Source organism: Vulpes vulpes, chromosome 3, assembly GCF_048418805.1.
Source record: "Vulpes vulpes isolate BD-2025 chromosome 3, VulVul3, whole genome shotgun sequence".
In the NCBI taxonomy this organism is placed as follows: Eukaryota; Metazoa; Chordata; class Mammalia; order Carnivora; family Canidae; genus Vulpes; species Vulpes vulpes.
The window spans coordinates 106,270,833-106,287,826 of record NC_132782.1 but is presented as its reverse complement, the minus strand read 5'-3'; the positions used below and the strand labels follow the sequence as shown (position 1 = coordinate 106,287,826).

General features: G+C 45.0%; 1 protein-coding gene across 1 annotated transcript in view; it reads right to left on the bottom strand.

Moving 5' to 3' along the window:
• LOC112923224 (uncharacterized) overlaps positions 1-16,994 on the bottom strand; it is a 141,960-nt gene that overhangs the window by 48,902 nt on the left and 76,064 nt on the right. The window contains exons 39-43 of the mRNA XM_072753850.1: positions 12,550-12,767; positions 10,521-10,714; positions 1,553-1,861; positions 572-801; positions 335-496 (exon numbers count right to left, since the gene is read on the bottom strand). Coding sequence (XP_072609951.1) covers positions 335-496; positions 572-801; positions 1,553-1,861; positions 10,521-10,714; positions 12,550-12,767 — 1,113 coding nt within the window. The remainder of the gene's footprint in view (positions 1-334; positions 497-571; positions 802-1,552; positions 1,862-10,520; positions 10,715-12,549; positions 12,768-16,994) is intronic.

The following is a 16,994-nucleotide window of genomic DNA, read 5'->3' as shown; positions in this document are numbered from 1 at the left end:
CCAACCTAGACCCCAGACAGAGGGTGGCAGGGGAGGTGTGGGGCTGGGTGGGAGGGCCAGGGTGGCAGGGGAGGGGTTGGGCTGGGTGGGAGGGGCCGGGGTGGCAGGGGAGAGGCCAGGATGGGGGGAGGGGCAGGGTGACAGGGAGGGGTTGGGCTGGCGGGCGGGGGGGGCTGACCTGGGTGGGAGGGACCAGGGTGTCAGGGGAGGGGGCTGACCTGGGTGGGAGGGCCGGACGCCGGGAGGGCCCCGGGCGGGAGGCTGGAGCCCGCGGGTCAGCCCTGAGGTTGGGGAGGCCGAGGGGGCTCGGTGCGCCCACGGGCGGGCCACTCACCTGGAGTCGCGCAGGCCAGGTGCCCAGCAGCGCCGAGAGGCCGTGCTGCAGCCGCAGGACCAGCCGGTGGTGGCCGCGCTGCGCCCTCGCCTCCAGGGCCACGCGGAGCTGCTCCCCGTCCGCGCTCGCCGTCAGCCCGGCCGCCACGCGGGGTCCCGCGCTCTGCGCAGAAGCGAAGCTGTGGGTGCCCCGCGGACCCCTACCCCTGGGGGCCCCGCGCCCAGCCCCCCCCCCCACCTGGAAGTGGCCGCGGCCGTCCACGGAGGAGGGGAGGCCCCAGCGCCCGAGGCCGGGCACCTTGTGGGCCAGGCGGGCACGGAGCAGGCCTCCCGGGGCGCCGGGGGCCGGGCGGTCCAGGCCGAGGGCGGCGTCCAGCTGACCCCACGCACTGCGCAGGGCCAGGCTCGCGGAGAGGTTGGAGGCCACGTGGGTGTGTGACAGGTGCATCTCTGCCTCCGACGGGAGTCCTGCAGGTGAGAGGGACCTCGGAGCTGGGGGAGCTGGGGGTAGGCTACAGGAGTGGGGCGGGGGTGCAGGTCGCTGTCAGCGCTCCCTCTCTCTGCAGGGTCCCCAGGCCTTGAGGCAAACTCCTGCCCCTCAGGTCCCACTTCTCCCCGTACACCAGATGGAACCATAGGCAAGTGGCACCAGTAAACCATTTCTGATCCACAGAAGTGGCGATTTCACCAGGTGCCACTCAGCAAGTGACAGGACTGGTGTCCCCTTCCCATTTCTAACCCCTCCAGGGCGAGGCATGGGGTGGGGGAACCTGAACTTGCCCTCTCCCCTGGCTGCTGCACCTTTGGGCCTCTCCAGGCCTTACTGAAATGTCCCCAAGAAGCTAGAGCTGCAGGATGTCCTATTTCCTAACTGTGGTGCAGCAGCATATTCTGGAGGCCCTGCTGGACCAGCCTTGGAGCCTGAGAAGCGGAGGGGAGGGAGGGGCGGGGCTGGCCACAGGGGCTATCTGCCACTGGGCTGGGAAGCATGTGAATACTCAGTAACCACTGCTGTCCCCACACTGTGGGTTCTAGATGAATAACAACCCCCCCACCCCCGCCCGGGAGATGGAAGCGCTGGGAGAAGCTGGCAGGGGAAGGAAATAGGGCTGGAAGGTGGATTTGGGGACTGGAGGTTTCCCTCTCACTTCTCCCCCTTGGCTTCAGAAACCAGGAGCCCTCGGGGAAGATGGCATTTGGCCCTGTCCACCCCACCTACCTGCCTCACCCAAGGTGCTGATGTTATGACTTAGGTGACCTGAGAGCTGGCCATGCCCAGAGCCCCAGGTGCAGATGCCACCCAGAGCCAGGCTGGCCGCATCGGCCCGGAGCCGGGCCTGGCCCCCAAGGCTCCCCGTCTGGGTCTGCAGCTGCCCTCTCAGCCAGAGCTCTCTCGGCAAAGCCTGGCTGCTGTTCTGGGTGAGGATACAGGTCACACTGTGCACGCTGGTGCTGTTCCCTGTCTTTTTGTGCTTGTCCCGCAGGAGGAAGCCCAGCACAGCTGAGTCAGCTGTGACCTTGATGGTGCCTGCAGAGGATGGCAGAGAAGTTATACAGAGCAGGGGGCCAGCCCAGGGGACTGGGCCATTCTGGACAGAAGGGAAAAGGATCCTGGGGTAGGAAGTTCCTAGATCCACGATGTAATTCTACTCATATCAGGAGGGCATATCTGGGGAATGGACCAAATTAAACCAGCTCCCTCCCAGGATGCTGTGAGGATCAAGCAAGCTAATTCACAAGCAAAAGGGCTTTGGGCAGGGGCACTGGGGAGCAGGAGGCCTACTAAGGAACCTCAGTTAATATCAGTGCTCACTTCCTGCTTAAGAGAGCCACAGACTACAGTGATAGAATGACCCCATTGTACAGACTGTAAAAATGCGACCCAGGAAGACTTGAGGATCCAACCTGGAATTCTGGGGATGGAAAAATTGCTTGGAGGTCTCATCCATCCAGAGAAGAATCCACATATTTGGGCCAGTCCATTCCCATATATAATTCATGCAACAGGGAAATTCTTGCTGTAATCAGAACCATTTGCATCTCCTGGCCCCCATCCAGGTTCTCTCGGAACCCTGGCATGGTCCAAATACCCTTATATCTCCCCCTCCTATCATTGAAGGTTGGATTCGTGGGCTACCACCACCAGGGAAGAGGCCCTTCTGTACCACTGGGCTGCAGTTCTGTGCTTCCAGACCCAGAACTCATGCAAATCTCAATCACAGAGTTCAGGGCACTTTCCACAAAGATAGAGCTTTCTCACAGAATCTTGTGGTCATCTTTTTACAAATTCTCTATGTTGTAAGGCCCTATGTTACCATATCCTGTAAGATAATAACCAGTTAATCATGGATAGCCAAAGTAAGATTTCACTAGACTATTGAGAAGAGAAAATGAAATATTGTTGATAGGACAGCATAGAGTCCAGGAATAGACCCACACACATGGTCGATTGATATTTGACAAAGGTACAAAAATAATTCAGGAGAGAAAGGATGGTCTTTATAATGAATGTGCTGAAATGATTGAAAATCCACAAGTAAAAAAATTACCTTGACCTTTACCCAATCATATACACAATTTAATTCAAAATTAATCAGAAGCCCACATTTTAAAACCTAAAATCATAAAACTTCTAAGGTGTGGCCTCAGGTTTAGTAAATAAAGATATCTTATATGACAGAAAAAGCATTATTCATTAAAAAAATCAATTGGACTTGATCGAAATTCAAAATCTTTGTTGTTCAAAAGACACCAGTGAAAGAATGTAAAGCCACAGATTGGGAGAAGATATTTTCAAAACACATATCTTATACAGGACTTGTGTAAGTAATTCCCAAATTCAGTTTGGGAATTCAAGAAAACAACTCAATTTTTTAAATGGGCAAAATGTTTAAATAGACACTTTGCTCACAAAATTTTTAAGTAGCACATAAGCCTCTGAAGATGTTCAACGTAATTAGTCCTGAGGAAAATGCAAATTTAAACCAAAATGGGATTCAAGTATAAATCACAACTGAAAGCCCCCAAACCAAAAATTGACAACACCAATTGCTAGCAAAGATGCAAAGGAATGAGGATTCTCACCACACTGGTGGGAATGTGAAATGGTACAGCAGTTTCCTCTAGATTTCAACATGTATTTGCCATGCAATCCTGTAATTGCCAATCCATGTAATTGCCAATGCAATTCCGCTCCTAGGTATTTACTCAAGGGAAATGAAACCATATGGTCCCACAAAAACCTGTAGGCCAATGACTATAGTAGCTTCATTTGTAATTGGAAAGTACTGAAAACAACCCATATGTCCTTCAACTGTGCGTGGATAATCTGCAGTATATCCATACCATGGACTACAACTCAGCAATAAAAAGGAATAAACTATGGATATGTGCCACAGCTTGGATGAATCTCGACCATATTACATTGGGCAAAAGACACCACACTCAAAAGAGTTAACATACTGTATGTTCCCATTCATGTCACATTATAGAAAAGCCAAAACCGTGGGGATGGACAGCAGCTCAGTGGTTGCCAGGGTTGCGTGTGGGAGAGAGGCTGACTACAATGGGTGGCAAGACAGAACTTTGTGGGGGGAGATGGGATTGTTCTGTATCAAGATTGTTTTGGTAGCCATACAACTGTGAGTTTACCAAAACGTCAATCCTATATGTAAACTACACTCCAAGAAAATAATTGCCTTCAGAAATGAAGTAATAGGTGTTAGGAAATGAAGGAGGGAGCATCAGTGTTACTCAAAGTAAACTTGACAAGAAACGTTCTCTGTGGGGCACTTGGGTGGCTCAGTGGTTGAGCACCTGCCTTTGGCTCAAGGCATGATCCCGGGTTCCTGGGATCGAGTCCTGCATCGGGTTCCCCACAGGGAGCCTGCTTCTTCCTCTGCCTGTGTCTCTGTCTCTTTCTGTGTGTGTCTCATGAGTAATAAATATTAAAAGATTTTATTTATTTATTCACGAGAAACATGGGGAGAGAAAGAGGCAGAGACACAGGCAGAGGGAGAAGCAGGCTCCATACAGGGAGCCCAATGTAGGACTCGATCCTGGGTCTCCCGGGTCATGCCCTGGGCTGAAGGCAGTGCTAAACCTCTGAGCCACCCAGGCTGCCCTAAATAAATAAAATCTTAAAAAAAGAATGGTTCTCTGTAACATTTATTGAGTTGATTATATTTACATTTTTCAAACCTTTGCATTTTATTATGAAATTTGACTTTGGCATATTTTAACCAATTTGGGATTAGGAGGGTCAGTGCTAATGTTACTACCAGACCAGAGAATAGCATCCACCTTTTGGGGGAAGCAAGCAGAGCCTTCAGGTTCTGAAAGCTGGGCCCTGGACAGATGTCTAGATAGGGTGTTACGGTCCAGGATGCTTGGGCAAAGGGTCCCTTTCTGTGTGATCCTGGCTTTGGGAACCTTGTTAATGTTTCACATAATCAAAAAAACAAATATATAAAGTCAATAAGGAAAGGGGAAAACCTAAAAATGGAATACAAACAGAAACCAGTGAAGCCAACTGTATTTCAAATGATTAACAGAATCACATGAGGGGTGGGGGTGGGGATTAACCCTAACAAACATTTGAACACAGGGTTTGGATTTATGCCTTCAACAACTATTTGGATGGATCTCAACCACATTATGTTCAGGCCAAAGATGAAAAGAATTCTAATCAAATATTGAATTCTAATTAACAAAGTTTACCTTCACAGAACTATATGTTAGTAACTCTGAAACTACTTTCTATGTGTTCTTGGGCTGAACACATACATAAATATATTTTTGGATAATTGGTTTCTTTCTGTTGGAGAAGGGAATGAGAAATATGAAAAGGGAAAAAAATGAGAATTAGCATTTTGAGGATAGTCTGAAGTTGAGGACATCAGTGTAAACTAATGGCTTTAAACTTATCTACCTATAAACAGATATAGAAAGTGTGTGTGTGTGTACACTTCTGTTTCCTTGATCCATCCATTTAAAAAGGCCCAGATGGATAGTCCAGTAGGAAAAAACATACCAGGCACTGAGATCTTAGTTTCTACATACTAATTTGCACTGAAAGGAACCAAGGATCCTTGGAGAAATGGCTTATTTCATGTCACAGAAAACATAAAATGAGACTGAAACATCTTTATGGTCATAATGGAAGGAAGAGCTCAGAAAATATAGGAACATGTCCATTTCTATGAATGGTTGGGGAGTTTTACTGGACCAATGCTCCCAAGATAACAATTGTAAACTCTGGGCAAAATGAAGAAACAACTATCTGAAGTGACAGGAGAGTGACCACAGATAGGCAGACCCTGGATGGGAGTCAACACTTGGAGGAAATGATTAGCCCTAAATGAGTTGCATGTTTTCATTCTTTTTGGTGCCATGAAAGTGGACAACGTTCAGACTACAATCCACAGTCTAAACAACTAAAGAGTCTGAAAACAGAATTCAAAGTAATAGCAACAAATGAAAAGGAAAGTGGGGAATTCTGGAGAGGGCCAACCAGGGGAAACTCTAAATTCTACCTATAAACTCTGTTCAAATCTTTGCTGATCCCCAAACTTCAAAAGGGTAGAAAAGATTCCAAGTAGCCCAGCAAAAATAAGAGAACTGAACTGATTTCAGCTGCATTCCACTGGAGTGGAGAGAGTTTAGATTCTGAGTCTAGCCAAGTTAAATGCCAGCTAAAATAAGAAAAAACAAAAACAATCATGAAACAATCAAACAGAAACCCTCTTCAGAGCAGTAAAAAAGAGGGACACCTGGGTAGCTCAGTGGTTGAGCAACTGCCTTCAGCTCAGGTCATGATCCTGGGGTCCTGGGATAGAGTCCCACATTGGGGTCCCTGCATGGAGCCTCCTCCCTCTGCCTACATCTCTGCCTCTCTCTGTGTATCTCTCATGAATAAATAAACACAATATTTAAAAAGAGAGAGAAATAAAAAAATCAGAGTCTCTACATCATTCAAAACGTCCAGAATACAATCTCAAATTTCTAGAGGTACCAAGAAATAGGACAAGGACGTTATAAGGATTTTAAAAACACCTCTTATTACTATGCTTGAGAATATAAGGACAATATTCTTGTATCGAATGAACAGAGGCAATCTCAGCCTTAAAATGGAAATCAGGGACACCTGGGTGGCTCAGCAGTTCAGCTTAGAGAGTGATCCCAGGGTTCTGGGATCGAGTCCCACATCAGGCTCCCTGCATGGAGTCTGCTTCTCCTCCCTCTGCCTATGTCTCTGCCTCTCTCTGTGTGTCTCTTGTGAATGAATAAACAAAATGTTTAAAAAAATGGAAATCATTTTTTTGAAACCCTGATGGTGATTCCAGAACAAAAACTACAAAATCTAAGATTTAAAAAATGTATCAGATAATCCTAAAATTTTTATTGGGTGGTATTTGGAGAAGACAAAAGAAAACATCAGTGAGCTGGAAGACAGATCAATAGACATCTGAAGAAAGAAAAAAGACTAAAAAAAAATCAAGGGAACTTCAGAGACCTATGCAACAGTATCAAAAGTTCTGAAACATATCAACTGGAAATCCCAAGGAGGAGAGGACAGAGAAAATGGGACAGAAAAAAATCTTTGAAGAAATAACTTCCCAAAAGTGAAAACGTCCTATGTGTTTAAATTTATGCATATACAAAATGTCCTTTGGGAATGAAGGCAAACATAATATTTTCAGACAAATTAAAATGAAAGGGATTCACTGATAGTTACCCTGCCTTCCAAGAAATGCTGAAGGTGGTTCTTTAAAATAATAGGAAATGATACTAAAAAGAAATTTTGAACTTTAGGAAGGAGTGAAGAACCCCAAAATGGTGAATATGTGTGTGAAAAATAAAAAAATATTTCTCTTAACTTCTTTCAAATCAATATGACTAAAGCAAAAATTATTATGTTGTATTGGAGAGTTGGAGTATATGTAGATCTAACACAGAAGGCAACGACAGCAGAAAGGGATGAAAGCCCAGGTTCTTACACTTAATGTGAAATACTTCAATTCAAATGCTAAGTAAAATGTTAAATAATACAAAGAAACAGATATTTAAAGAGAAATAGATAGAACTAAGTTCTAATTTTTTAACTGATCCAAAAGCAAGCAAGAAAAGAATAGAGGAACAAAAAATATATGGAAAAGCAAATAGCAAAATAGTAGACATAAATCCAATTATATCTATAGTTCCATTAAACATCAGTCAACTAACTAGTATAATTAAAAGGCAGAGGTTATCAGGCTAGACATAAAAGCAAACTCTAAATATGTGGTCTACAAGAAATTTACCTTAAATATAAGGAGACGTGTTTAAAGCAAAAAGGTGGCAAAATACATACAAGGTGAATGGCAATAAAAATGCAAGAGTGGCTACATTAGTATCAGACAAAACAGACTTCAGATAAAGAATCGTATGACAGACACCTGGGTGGTTCAGCGGTTGAGCAGGTCTGCCTTTTTGTCTCAGGGCATGATCCCGGGGTACTGGGATCAAGTCCCACATTGGGCTCCCTGCAGGGAGCCTGCTTCTCCTCCCTCTGCCTATGTATGTCTCTGCCTCTCTTTCTGTGTCTCTCATGAATAAATAAATAAAATCTTTTAAAAAGAGAGTCATATGAGACACAGCACATTTCACAATAAATGGCTTGATTCATCAAGAAAGTGTAACAATCATAAATGCACATGCACCTAATAGCAGCATGTCAACACACAAGAAGCAAAAATGGACAGAATCAAATGAAGAAATTGAGAAATCCACAAACACAGTTGGAGAGTTTAACAGCCTTCTCTCATCAATTGATACAATAACAAGACCAAAAGAAAATCAGTGAGGATATATAAAACCAAGCACTTTGACTTAATTGACTTTTATAGAACATTACACCCAAGAGCAGAATACAAATTCTTTTTCTTTTTTTTTTTTTAAGATTTTTTATTCATTTGAGAGAGAGAGAGAGCGTGCGCACAAGTCGAGGGAAAGGCGGAGGGAAAGGGAGAAACAGATTCCCCGCTGAGCAGGGAGCCTAATGTGGGGTTCAATCCTAGGACCCTGGGATCATGACCCGAGCTGAAGGCAGATGCTTAATCATCGGAGCCACCCAGGCACCCCACAAATTCCTTTTCAGTGCATAAGTTATGTTCGTAAGATAGATTATATACTGGCTCATAAAACAAGTCACAACAAATTTTAAAAGACTGATCCTCTGACCACAATGAAAATAAATATTAAGATGCTATCTAGAAAACTTTCAAATATTTGGAAATTAAGCAAAAACACTTCTAAATAACCCAGAGGTCAAGGAAGAAATCACAAGAGGGCTCAGAAAAGATTTCAAAAATAAATAATAATGGAAATACAGGACATCAAAATTTGTGGGAAGCAGCTCACAGAATACTGAGAGGCAAATAGGCAGTTTTATATGCTTATATTAGGAAAGAAAAAAGGTCTAAAAATCAATGGCTTGAAAGTCCACTTTAATAAACTAGAGTCAATTCAAATTAAGGGTAAGAAAGGAAATAATAGAGATAAGAGTTGGAATCAGAGAAACCAGAAAGAGACAACTAGAGAGACAACAAAACCAACTGTTGGTTGAGAAGATCAACAAAATTAATGAATTCTTAGATCAATAAGGAAGAGAGAGAAGTGGCACAAGAATGACTATCAGAATTGAAAGCAGGGACAGCACTATAGATCCCACATATATTGAAAAGATAAAATAGATACAATGAGCAACTCTACACCAATGAATTTGACAACTTCATTGAAACGGACAAATTCCTCGAAAAGTATGGCTTACAAACTGACACATGACGAAATAGAAAATCTCAACAGCTTTTCATCCAGACATGTTCCAAAAAACTTTTCCACAAAGAACATTCCAGGTGGCTTCGCGGGTAGAGTCTACCAGACACAAAGGGGAGCATGAACATCCATCTTACACAAACTCTTTTGGGAAATAAAAGAGAAGGAAATGTTCTTCAACCTGTTTTAAGAGGTAAGAATTTGAAGGAAAAAATAAAAACTTAACAGGGGAGAAACCTGGCAGACATTGTTAATCAAGTGATCAAAGCTAATGTGACCAACACTGGGACATACTGACATCAGGTACCTCTAGATATGATGGTGCACGGCTACTGTGGCCTCCTTGAAAGTAGTCACGAGGAAGCATCAGACCAACCCCTAAATAAGGGGGTTTTTTCCTTTTTTTTTTTTTAGGGAAGAGGCCAATGTGCCACCCTATCAATATCCCAGGGCCGGTGGACCAGCGAGCTTTGGAAAATAGTCCTTCTACTGATCTATGGCCATAGATGAATGTTACAGTTACACACATAATGTTTGTGGAAGGCAAAGACCAGTCTACAAAACGGCTGCCCCACACCCTTCAAAAATGTAAATATCATGAAAGGGAAAGAAATAATCTCAATTTTCTGATTTTGATGGCTGCATTGTGGAATGGAGGAGAATACCTTTATTTTATTTTTTAAAATAGGTTCCATGCCTAGTGCAAAGCCCAATGCCAGGCTCAAACTCACAACCCTGAGATCGAGAGCTGAGCTGAAACCGAGAGTTGGACACTCCACTGACTGAGCCATGCAGGTGCCCAGAGAATATCTTTATTTTTAAAAATAAACGCTGCACTAGGGGTAAAGAAATATCATGTCTTAACTTAGTAAAACACAGTTCAGGAATAAATGTATTTTTATACACAAATAAAAATGGTACTATGTGTATAGAGAGAGAAAGAGTAAGAAAAATGATAAAGCAATTGTGGTAAAATGTCAGTAATTGGGGAACCTGGGTAAAGGGCCTATGGGAGTATTTGTACTATTCTTGCCACTTTTCTGTGAGTCTGAAATTATGTCTAAATTATTAGAAAAAATATGCATGGGAAACTCTGTCCCCAACTCTTCCTCTTGGGTTTTTCCAATGTCCATTAGTTCATTAATGGTTCTGACAAGTACTGCATAAGGAAATTTGCTGGGTATTTTGTTAGAATATTCGCTTTGTCAGAATGGGTATTAGTTTCCGACAAAGGGGTATCATCAATGCATGAGATACTGAAATTGTGTATCAGTGGACTTGAAAATATGCAGGATTTAATCTACTCTGTGGTTCCATAAAGTGCTTCCCCAAGACCCCCACTGCCCCTACCCTGTGGTGTTCCCCAGGCTCACCCTCTCTAAGAGTTTTCTTCTGCTTCAGCATGCCCTTGAGGGTCAGGAGGTGGGGCACAGCTGTCCAACCAGCCACCGTGTGCTGGGCTTGGCTCTGCAGGGTCAGGACGTGGCCTCCCCTCTGCTCCGCAGAAGCCTTGAGGAGAAGCTGTGCCGTGTTCTGGTCCACCAGCGCCTTATAAAACAGCCAAACCCTGGAAGGAACGTGATGGGGATAAGGAGCAGCACCTACCCCTGGAGACAGGCCACAGAGGCAGGTCCCTGAACCCTGCTGCCCAGACCCATTATAGGACTGTTTTACTGGGCTCTAAGCCCATGAGGATGCAGTGTAATAGGGGTTAAGATCACGGGCTTTGGGGTCAGCCAAACCTGGGTTTGAATCCCAGTGCCACTACTAACTGTGGCCTTGGACAAGGACATAACCTCTCAGAGTCCCACTTTCTTCTTCTGTAAAGTGAGGTATAAAACCGAACCACTGATATTGAGTGGATATTGCTGATAAGTCATCAATGTGTGATATGATAAATCATCAATGTGTGATATGATGATGAGCAAGGAGAAAATAAACAGCTTCAACAAGCCTGTACTAAACTTCCTGGAAAATTGGGGAATGGGACCTGGTCCCTATCCACAAAGATTTCTTCATAGGACACCATGGGAGACATTTCCCTTAAGGATCAACACCAGAAACATGGTCAGCCATGTCTTCCTTGGTGCATACGTGCACAGGTATGAGTGTGTATTTCCACGTGGCCTTTGCAAATGCCACTGGTTGGTTTCTCTTTTTGCATTGGCTACTAGGATACTCAGAGCCAAATCTTAAGCTGAGCTCTAAAAAATGCAGAGGACTTCATGGCATGTGTTTTGTTTCTGAAAGCCACTCTGAGCACCTTCCTTTCTTCCCCATTTTTCTTTTCTTTTCCCTTTACACTCATTTCCTCATCCTCATGTGTTTTGAAAAATCTTGAACAAAAGTTGGCAAACTACAGGTCTGTGGGGCTGAAATCAGCCCATAATCTGTTTTGTAAATCAAGGTTTATTGAGACACAGCCATACCCATTCATTTGCATGTCATCTAGGATGCTTCTGTGCTATGATCTCGGAGTCATTACCACCAAGACCATATGGCCTATAGATCTGAAAATATTTACTTACCATCTGCCTCTTTGCTGAAAGTTTGTCAATTCTGACCTAGAACAATTTATGTTTTCATAATCTGCCTCAAACTCTTTTAAGACCAGAGACAATGATGGACATTCAGACAGATGGGTGAATCAATGGGTGGACAGCTCTCGGTGGTTATTCTGGAGATAGAGTGATCTAGAACCATACCTAGAGCCTTGGGTCTCCTCAAATTCATAAAAGCTGTCAATCCTGGGACAGCAGGGGAAACAGGGCAGAAACATTTAATGGAGGCCCAGTCTTTGCCAGAATGTGTCCTACTCAGAGGGCCAGTGACAATGACAGCTGGGAGTGAACATGCTCACTGGCCAGGCACTGGTGAGGCATCCATGTGTGCTGCTCTGTGAACCCGAGGACAACCCCAAGAAGCAGGTAGAGAAACTTGGGCACAGAAGGGCACAGTGGCTGCTGCAAGGTCCCAGAGGCTGAGCTCGGGTTTGAACCCGGGCAGCAGGCTCCACACCCCAGGATCCTGATGGCCATGTCGTGGTAGATAAGCCCCCATTGTGGAGATACAGTTTGGGATGAAAGGCTGCACCAACATACTCCCCGCAATGATCTCTCATGACTCTCGTTTTATTCTTTATTATAATCTTTCAAGTCACCTACAATGAATGCAGTCATTACTAAGAAAGAAAAGAAAAAGAGATTGACATGGAAAACTGAATGCCTCCTCCTTCCTTTCCCTCAATGGCTTAAAATCAAGAATTGCATACAAGGAGTGATTTCAACCTGAGTGATGGTAGAGGGCACCTCTGAGCAATGATTTCCCATCTCCCAGGATACCAGCCTTTGCCCCCCTCCCTGCCCTCTCCCCGCTCCCTGCATGGCCTCTGGGGACCCTCACCTGGCTGGGGCCACTTTGCTGGACAGCTGCAGCTGGACAGCCTGGGGGGCACTGAGGACTGCCTGGTGGAGGAGGACATTCATGCTCCAGCCCCGGCTGTGTCTCTGGGTGTCCTGGCTGGTGTCGGCCTCCAGCAGAAGCAGCTCCTGGCTGGAGGTGTGCATAGACAGGGAGCCGCTGAGGGTGTGGTCTTTGTATTGTCGGGCAGCCACCTGTACCTAAGGGGAGGCAGGAGAGGACTCAGAAGTGGAGAGAGGACAGGAAGGGTCTGTGGGAGCTGGCTAGGTGGGAGGGCCCTTCCTCCAGGAAGCCTTCCCAAGCCACTCCAGCTCTGAGAACCACCCAAGCACAGCAGACTGCAAGCACACAGGAAGAGAGGAAGCAGAAGGAAGAATGGAGGAGTGTCTTCCCTGACCCCAGTTCCTGGCCCAGGGACAGAGTCTTCCCTTGTCCTTCCCAATATATGTAAAATGGGAATTTCCATCTTATAGAGAGGGAGACTGAGGCCCAGAGAGGGTCATGTATTTCATATGGGGGTGCCCGGCTCTAAAACTCATGCTTTGCCTGAAGGGAGCAGCTGGGGGAAGCAGTGGAAACCTGGCCCCCTCAGTTACAGAAAGGATACCCCCAACAGTGACCCCCCCCCCCCCAGGGCCCAGAGGACCCCCAGAAGGTCTGGAGTTCAAAAGGGAGGGTGTCTGCTGCACAAAGAGGAGACATCCTGGGGGTCAGGCCCCCAGCGGTTTGCTCCTCCACCATATCTGGGGGACCTGAAGCCCCCCTTCCTAATCTGGGTCTCAGTCTCCCCATCTACAGGACAGAAGTTGGTCCAGCCTCATATGTACATCGCAGCCACATGGGAAGCTCTTAGAAGCATGCCTGGTCCCTCTACAAACTGATAAACTGATATATCCACACAATATCATTTACTGATTAAAAGAAATGAGGCCTCAAGCCACAACAAGACGTGAAGAATTCCTTACTTAGTGAAAGGAGCCAGCCTGCAAAGGCTACATGCTAGATGATCCCAACTATATATGACATTCTGGAAAAAGGTAAAGCCAGAGATGCCAGCAGTTCAGCGGTAGCCAGGGGTTAAGGGGAGAAGGGATGCACAGGTGGAACATGGGGGATTTTTAGGGCAGTGAAACTATTCCGTGTGACACAGTAAAGATGACATTCTGCGTTTGGCAAAACCCACAGAACTAAACACCTTTAAGTGTGAGTGTGGATTTAAATGATGGACTTCAGTTAATAATATATTATCATCAGCTTGACAGCTGGAATGTACCACACTAATGCAAGAGGTTCTATAAGAGGGAAAATGGTATGTAGTGTGGGGGGCTATTATATGGGAACTCTCTCTACTTTCTGTGCAACTTTTCTGGAAACCTAAAAGTGCTTTGGAAAATGAAGTTAATTTCTTTTAAAGATTTTATTTATGAGAGAGAGAGAGAATGAGCACGAGTATGGGAGGGGCAGGGGCAGAGGCAGAGGGAGAAGCAGACTCCTCGCTGAGCAGGGACCTGGATGTGGGGCTTGATCCCAAGACCCCGGGATCATGACCTGAGCTGAAGGCAGATGCTCATGCAAATGAGCCACCCAGGTGCCCCAGTTTATTAATTTTTTTAAAAGCATGCCTGGAACCCCCTGATGAATTAATTCAGCATCTCCAGGCCGGGGGCCAGGTATGTTCTAAAGCCTCAGTAGGTGATTCCAATGTGGCTTGGGCTGAGAACTTTTAGGTTACACCTGTGTTTTCTCCAACTGGCCCCTGTGGGCCTAAAGTTTCCCATGGAGCATGCATTCTCATGTTACAGAGGCAATATCACCCTCAAATGCGAAACTTGGCTTGCAAGGGGTTGGATTAAAAAAACAACTTCTTGTGATTATGTGTAAATCACAGATGTGCATACAGCACACAAACAAATACAGGACGTCTATGGAATTAAAATCTCACAGTGGGGGGGATGTACAGTACGTGCTGGCTGGCTGGTTTGTGTGAGCACACCCCAAATGACCCTGTTAATCGCTGTCTTGAGAATGTACGGATCCTGTGCTCCCTGTATAGTCCCATCAAGCAGGATATGTAGAAAAAACATGTTCTGCGTTCAAGGCCATGGGCTCCAAGGTTGGCCAACCCACAGCATCTCCTTTGTAACAAAGAACAACCACGTGGCAGGCCTTCATCTCCTTGGAGCGCTGGCCATGCAAGGAGGGAGAGGCCATAGGTAGTTGCTGAGCCAGTTGCTGCAGGACAAAAGTTGCTGGTGTAGATCCCAGCAACAGATACTTTGTCCAGTCTGCCGCTCCTGGACTCACTGTATGTAAGTTCCCCCCAACAAATCTCTCTTTTGATTGCTGGATCCAGGTCACTTCTTGTGTCTCCCTGGGCCATCACCCTGGCTTAGAGTCTGCTAGGGAGCAGCTACATAACTGGTGAGCTGGCTAGCCAGGAGGCTGGAGAAAATCCCATGAGTGCTCTGAACCACGCTATGAGCACAAGGACATCCCCGAAAATGCCAGCCAGTCTAACGCACTTGTTGGAGAAACTGTGCACCGTGGCAGAGAAGGGAAGCGAGAGCTAAGTGAGAGACCTCAGCGGGCCGTTTTGCAAAGCTAGGAGGACACAGGATGCCACTGATTAAGATCCGGAAACTTGACTACTAGGTATTTACCAAAAGGGTACAAAAATACTAAATTGAAGGGACACATGCACCCTGATATTTATAGCAGCATTACCTATAATAGCCAAATTATGAAAAGAGCCCAGATGTCCATCACCTGATGACTGCGTAAAGAAGGTGCGGAACATATATGCACAATAGAATATGACTCAGCCATAGAAAACAATGAAATCTTGCCATCTGCAATGACGTGGATGGGGCTAGAGAGAGGCTGAGTGAAACAAGTCAGTCGGAGGAAGACAAATACCATATGATTTCACTCATCTGTAGAATTTAAGAAACAAAACAAATGAACTTGGGGGGGTGGGTGGTAAAAGGAGAGATAAACCAAGAAACAGACTCTTAACTATAGAGAACACGATGATGGTTACCCCGGGGAGGAGGTCGGTCGGGAGGTGGGTGAAACAGGTGGTGGGAATTAAGGAGGGCACTTGGGATGAGCACTGAGTGTTGGAAGTAAGTGATGAATCACTAAATTCAACCCCTGAAACTAATATTACACTGTCTTTTAACTAACTGAAATTTCAATACAAACTTGGAAAAGAAAAAAAAAACCTGCTTAGGACACGGAGATGTGGAATCTTGAAAAGGTGATCAGTCAATCAGTCAATCAATTTACCTACCTAGTGATCATTGATGAGAAAACAGACAAAATTCACCATGTTTTCTAATCCCCGCTACAACAAAAAATTTTAAACAGCCATTATCCTCCTCTTAGGAGAAAAAAAACCTAGCATCCTTTCCCTGTCCCTTGAAGTTGTAAATCTTGTCATGTCTCTATAATATAAGCATCCCAGGAAATAATCAAAATCTTGCCCGCAGAGACTGAAGAAAAAAGAGAGGGGGAGGCTTTTTAAAATATAGACTGCCGGAAATGATAAGGAGAGCAATTCTGCAAGTAGGGAAGGTAGAAGCATAAGAAAGGTTTAAGAATGAGAATATATTTTTGTTAAGGAAAAAGGGAGTAATTTTGTCCTGAAGTGAGACTGGTTGTTTAGAGAGAGGAAAAGCTTAGGACAAAATCTAAATGAAAAAAGAAAGTTGTAGAAGGGTCTCATGAAGGGGAATCTTGAGGAAAGAATTTTCTGCATGGTCAGGACTAAGACTGAATGAATGAAGTTATTTTTTTTTAATTTTTAATTTATTTTATTTTATTTTATTTTATTTTATTTTATTTTATTTTATTTTATTTTTATGAATGAAGTTTTAAAAGTACATTGGTGTAATTTTAGAATTTGGTTTGTCCCTCTGTTAAAAGACAAAGTTCTAAAAAAAAAAAAAAAGGCAAAGTTCTCTTGAATATTTGATCTGCTCTTGATTTAAAAAATAGCAACAAAGTTGTTTTTTTTTAATCAGCCCAGAAAAAAACAAAGTTTCTAAAATGTGTTCCTGCAAAAGTGCTCAGCTTCCAGGAAATTCATGGAAAGGACGCTGACAAGTACAAGTTCCTGGTAGCTAAGATCAATTTGCCTTCATGATGAACCTCTCAAGCACTCCCCGAGGGCTGCCTGTAGTGCCACGATGTGTCACGGGATGGTAGCCCGGGACCCCTCTCTGCTCTCCCGTCCCCATATGAGTGAGATGGGCCCGTTGCATTGATGACCCAACGTCAACACGCAGAGACTTGCCTCTGTTGCAGGACATCTTGCAGGCTTTGCTGGGGTTTCTGCAAGGGGGGCGAAGGGCAATGAACCCACAGAAAATTCAGGGTCCTACCGTATCGGTCACACACTTGGGTGTTACCTGGTCAGGTAAGAC